The 5,762-nt window shown below is 62.5% G+C and overlaps 1 protein-coding gene across 1 annotated transcript; it reads left to right on the top strand.

Annotated features, from left to right (window-relative positions):
- On the top strand, positions 1 to 5,762 carry UBALD1 (UBA like domain containing 1). The gene is made up of 3 exons (XM_026520413.4): positions 1 to 846; positions 4,272 to 4,334; positions 4,669 to 5,762. The coding sequence occupies exons 1-3, from the start codon at positions 577 to 579 to the stop codon at positions 5,020 to 5,022; spliced, it is 687 nt and encodes a 228-aa protein (XP_026376198.2). The 5' UTR covers positions 1 to 576; the 3' UTR covers positions 5,023 to 5,762.

The following is a 5,762-nucleotide window of genomic DNA, read 5'->3' as shown; positions in this document are numbered from 1 at the left end:
CCGGCAGAACGAACGAGATTTTGCGTGGGAAAGTGGAAGCCTTGCGGGGAGGGAACCCCGAGGCACCAGAGCCTGCCCGCCTCGGCGGCTTGTTCGGGCGCCATCCCATCCCCAAATGTTTCTTGGGCCTACTGTGTGCCTGGCCGAGCGTCAGGCCGGTAAGGGACCCACATCACGAGTGCACGATACGAGCTTCTGCTCGGGGCGCTGGGGAGACCGGAAGGCTTCCTGGAGGCGGTGACTTTCTGCAGCGCCCTCAAGGGCACATTCATTCATTCAGTGAAGGAGTATTTATTGGCGCCTACTGTATGCCAGGCCTTTGGGGCTGTACATCCTAGTGCTTAACGATATGTGCCAAAATTTCTAGGGACCCCTTTCCAAGTGCGCGCCCATTCAACAGAGGAATGTCAGGCACAGCGGGCAGAGACGCCAGCGGCCTCCGCCTGCCGCACCCCCACGAGCCTCTGTAAGAGCCCGCAGACGCGCCCGCCCGCTTCCGCACACAACAGGGGCAGCGTCCGGACACACCTCCCTGCGCCCCCCGGCCGGCCGCGGCGCGGGACTACATCTCCCAGCATGCCCCCGCGGCCCCGAGCCAGGCGAGGCTCGGTGAGTCAGAGCCGCACAGTAAATATTTGTATTAGCCGGAGCCGGCTCGCTAATGGTGGACGCGTGAGGCGGAGGAGCGCGGCGGCGGGAGGCAGCGGGCAGCGCGGCGGCGGCGCCATGTCCGTGAACATGGACGAGCTCAAGCACCAGGTCATGATCAACCAGTTCGTGCTGACGGCGGGCTGCGCGGCCGACCAGGCGAAGCAGCTGCTGCAGGCGGCCCACTGGCAGTTCGAGGTGCGCGCCTGGGCCGGGGCCGGGGTTGGGGTCCGGGTCCGTCCCGCCAACCGCGCGTGTGCGGGCCGGTGTGGACACGTGCCGGTGCGCGCTCCGCCCGGGCCGGGCCGGAGCCGCGCACTCAGCCCGGTCTCCCGGCGGCCGCGCGCCCCGGCTGCCGGGCCCTAGCGCGCACACGCGGCGTGCGGGTCCGGCCGAACCGCGCGGCCGCGTCTACGCGGCCCCCGGAAACGCCGCCCGCGCGGAATGCGCGGGAGGGGCGGCCCGCCCCCGCCGGTGCCCCGAATCCCCGCCTCCCCCCGCGTCCCCGGGCGGTCGGGATGCGGGGATCCCCCCTCTTTTGTTCGGGTAACGGCCAGGGCGGGGCGGCGCCGCGGCCCGGACGGGCAGTCGGCGGGCGGCCGGAAGGAGGACGCCCCGGGCTGGGACCGCGCGCCGCCCCCACCTCAGTTACTGCGGAGCAGGACAGGGTGCCCCGGGGCCAGCGGGTAGAGCTTCCCCGCTCAACTGGGTCTGAGGGTCTGCGTGCCCGGGGGGTAGCTCGGTGGCGCCTGTGTCCACGTACATGTGCATTTGTATTTACGCACGCGCCACGCTACGTGTGGGCATGTTAGCGTGTGTGTAAACAGCAGTCCACCCGGCGCGCGGGTGCGGGATGTATGTGTTCCGTGTACACACACGTCACCAATTTTTTTTTTTTAGCCCACGCGTGTACACATACGAGTGTACCGGTGCCGTGTTGGAGCCCCACACTCTAGCTACGGGTGTGCATTCGCGCACCCCGCCCCAGAGGCGTGCCCGGGTGGCCGCCTCTGTGCTGGCCGGGGAATCTACCTGCACAGTGCATGGCGTGGTTTACATGGCTCAGTAGCTTTCAGTCAGCTGGGCAGGAGGTGGGGCTGCCCCAGTCAGGACCCCACCCACCAGGCCTCCCTGACCCATAGGGCACTAGTGCCCACGGCTTGTGCTGCCAAGAGGCCACCTGGCTTTGCCTAGCTCCACTGCCCCAGAAATAACCCAGGGTGGTATCTAGGAAAGAGGCCAGAGTCCTTGAGCTCCACCCCTCACAGGTGTAAGGTCACAGCCCAGCCAGTGTCTGTGCCCAGCCAGGGCCCAGGAGCCTGGTTTCCTGATGGGGAGCCATCCCAGGGAAGGTGTTTGGGTCTTCTGAGAGGACAGTGAGCCAGGGGATTCCAGGGCTCCTTTCCTGAGAGTGGGATGGGGATCTGAATTCCAGCCCAAAGGTTTGGACAGCCTGGGGAAGCACTGGCCTGTCCAGCCCAGTGGGTCTTTGCTCACCAACGTCTACCAGAGCTCTTAGGAGGGACTGCTCACCCCGTGTGGTCCTCACACCACAAGATGGGTGGCTGCTCGCCCTGGGCAAGCCCCTTCTCTCCTCTGGCCTCAGTTTTCTCTGCATTTTCAGTGTGGGAGTTGACCTCTAAGAAGGGAATGGCCACTCCCTCACCCCACCACCCCCCCTAGGGCCTGCAGCCCCACCCTGCAGGAAGCTCCCTAATCAGCCTGTTTGTCTCAAGGGCTAGATGTGGCAAAACTTGTAAAACCACATTCATGGCAGTTTGAGTCCACATCTGCATACATGGCTCCCTCCCTGTCTGGGGCTGGGCAGGCAGGTGTCTGGTGGGAAGCACTTTGTCTGTTTGGACTCTCAGTCCAGCACAGAGCCTGGTACCTGCTGGGGTGTCTCTCAGCATGGGTTGGTGCCACTTCATCACGGGGAATTAAAAATGTAGCTTGAGGATTGAAATGCCTGGGGAAAACTGTCCCCAAGAGGGCCAGGAGCTGCCTGCAGACTTGGTACTTCTGGTGGCCCCTGGGGGAGGAGCCATATGCTCTGGGCTCCCTAAGTCTCCGTTTCACATCTGTAAAATGGAGGATATGGATACTAGGTAGGTTCACTTAAGGTGAAAATGGGGTGCGGGCCCCAAACCATAGGTCCTTGCATGAAAGTGAGTGAGGGGTTTCTCAGGGCTACCCCTCCCCCTCTGGTAACCTTTCCTGCAGGCTCACAGGCTGAGGGTTGACCCAGCCAAAGGCCGTGTTTTTGGGTCATTTCTCTGTGATTCAGGTGTTAATGAGGACAGGCGGCTGCAGGGGAAGGGGGACCTGTGTGTTTTAAGTGGTGGTGCTTTAAGGCAGCAGAAGGTTCTCACTGGAATCCTCACTCAGGTGGCCTTTGGATCTACTATTGGGAAGGAATGGTTTGGGTGTGTCCCCTGGGGCTCCCAGGTGGGATGGAGTCCTGAGGAGGTACTTAACCCCAGCCCGTTCCCACACCCTGTTTGGGGACACTGGGGTAGGACCTCTCCAGCAGGAAATTCCCAGAAAAATTCATTTGAATATAAAAAAATAACAAAATCCCAGGGCAGGCCCTGGAAGCCAGCTTGTTCTGGCTATGCTGGGGACAGGGGGGGAGGGGGCGGCAGGCAAGGGATTGGGCTGGGCTGTGTTTGGGGGGCAGGGAGCCTAAAAGGGTGGCGATGGAGGGCAGCTGGGGCTGGGCCTGTGACTTGGCAGGGCCAGGCAGACCTTTCACACACTCCCTCACCCAGCACTTTCGCAAGAGCAGTTGGCTCCCTTATTTTCCTCAACACCCCTCCTGCAGGCCCATTGCCAGGACAGACCAAATGCAGCACCTCCCTCAGGGGCTCCTGGAGTCCCCTCTTGCCAGTCCCCCGTGGCCTCCAGATGAGCTTGTCTGACACAGGCCTGTGCTCTGCCTCCTTTCCCACTCCCCTTCTCACCACCCTGGGTGCAGACCCCTTTCTCCCATCCTCCTGCTCTGCACTTGAAGAACATTCCAAGGGAGGCTTGGGTGAGTGGGACAACGAGCGGAAAACCCAGACCAACCTACATAATTCTGGCTCTGTGAACTGGAATGTGGATCTTACGTTATTGCAGCCAGGGAGGGGAATCTAGAAACCACCCAGTCCAGTCTCCTTATGGTGCAGTTGGGGAAACTGAGGCCCAGATCATGGCAGGCTCCTGTGGCCAGCCAAGGAGAGGGGCAGGCAGGTCTTAGACTTAACATCTGGGAGTCTTTGCTGTTGCCACTCAGAGTTGGTGATGGTCAGGCTACAATCTCAATCAAAGGCTGGTGTCCGCTAAAGGCCTTTCCCTGTGAGACTGGGAGAGGGTGCTGCCTGCCCCCTTCCTGAGGTCACAGTGACCACATCAGGTGAGTGCGAGCTGAGGCAGGCAGCGTTGTGAGTGTTTTTACCCCCCTCCAGACCTGCCCGGAGCCTGTGGCGTCTCCTTGGGGGGTGGCAGGCGTCAAGTGGTGACAGGCACACTCCTTCCACTCACTTCTCCCACTCGGTAGCCAGGCCCAGGGCCGCTCCAAGCCCCAGAGATTCTGGAAACAAGGACCTGAGGATAATGAAATCTGGGCCTTCTTTCCACAGACGGCCCTCAGCGCCTTTTTCCAGGAGACCAACATCCCCTACAGCCACCACCACCACCAGATGGTAAGTGTCCCTGCGCCCCAGGGGTGGCGATAGGGGGTGCTCCTGGTTCAGGGCAGGGAAGCCTCGCTCCTCCGAGGAAGCTCAGTGGCTCTCTGCTGTGGAGGGTCCTCTTCGGAGACTGCCCGTGGGTGTGGTGGGCCAGTCCATAGCAGCTGCACCTTCCCTCTGTGAGCCCTGAGCTAGTGGACTGTCTCACGGAGCCAGGATGCAGCCAGGGAAGAGGCACAGAAGCTCCCAATAGTGGCTGAGTGTGGGTCTCCTAGGAGTCAGCGGGAGGCCAGCGCCCCTCCCAGAAAGGGGTGCTCACCCCACCCTCTCTGTTTTCCCCCCACAGATGTGCACTCCTGCCAACACCCCCGCCACGCCCCCCAATTTCCCTGATGCCCTCACCATGTTTTCCCGTCTCAAGGCTTCCGAGAGCTTTCACGGTGGTGGCAGTGGCAGCCCAATGGCCGCCACGGCCACGTCCCCCCCGCCACACTTCCCCCACGCCGCCACCGGCAGCTTCGCGGCACCCAGCTGGCCAACTGCGGCCTCGCCTCCAGGGGGGCCACAGCACCACCAGCTGCAGCAGCCGCCCATGTGGACTCCGGCACCCCCCTCCCCAGCGTCAGACTGGCCACCCTTGGCCCCCCAACAGGCCGCTTCAGAACCGAGGGCCCACCCTGCGATGGAGGCCGAGAGATAAGGGAGGCCCCTCCCCCCTCCCGGAGGCCAGGACCCTGTGGGGCGGGGGAGAGGATGTCTCCGCGGGCCCCCTTCACCCTCCTCTGTCTGCACCCCCATTCCCCGGAGCCCTGGAGGGGAGAGACTGGACCCTGGTGCCAGCACACAGGCTGCCCGCGCACAAACATGGAAGCGCGGGCACGGGGCACCCACCTTGCATGGATTTGGTTCAGAGTCGTCTTGGTGCTGGTGGACAGAACTTCAGAGAACAAGCAGCCTTTGCCAGAGGACTTGCTCGCCCTGCCCCACCCCAGGGGGCTGCGGAGAATCGCCACAGCAGCGGAGACTTGGCTGGCTCCTGCCTTGGAGCTCCTTGGGGGCCAGCAGGCCTAGATCCCCACCCTCGGGAATGCAGAGCCTTCTCCGCATGTGTGTGTGTAGCTGTGTCTGTATTTATATGTATGTCACTCTTCAAGAAGCAACCTAGTTTATGGGGCAGCTGGACTTTGCATGTTAGAGTGAGCCCCCAAGCCCCTTGCCCGCCACCCCTCCCCCCAGGGCCCTGCTCCTTTCTCCTTCCCCTTTGCCAGCCAACCTTGCTGTTCCCTGCAGAGAAAAGAATGGTGGGAAACTCCAGGACTCTTCCCACCCATTCCCCAGCGCCTGCCTGCTGGGGCTGCCTGCATGCCTCCCCCAGAGCCCGGGGGTACCTCACACCCTTTCCCTTCCCCCTTTTAACAACAGAGAAGAGAGTTCAAACCA

Source organism: Ursus arctos, unplaced genomic scaffold (genome assembly GCF_023065955.2).
Source record: "Ursus arctos isolate Adak ecotype North America unplaced genomic scaffold, UrsArc2.0 scaffold_2, whole genome shotgun sequence".
NCBI lineage: Eukaryota > Metazoa > Chordata > Mammalia > Carnivora > Ursidae > Ursus > Ursus arctos.
The sequence above is the reverse complement of the archived record's forward strand: the minus strand, read 5'-3'. Positions and strand labels throughout refer to the sequence as shown.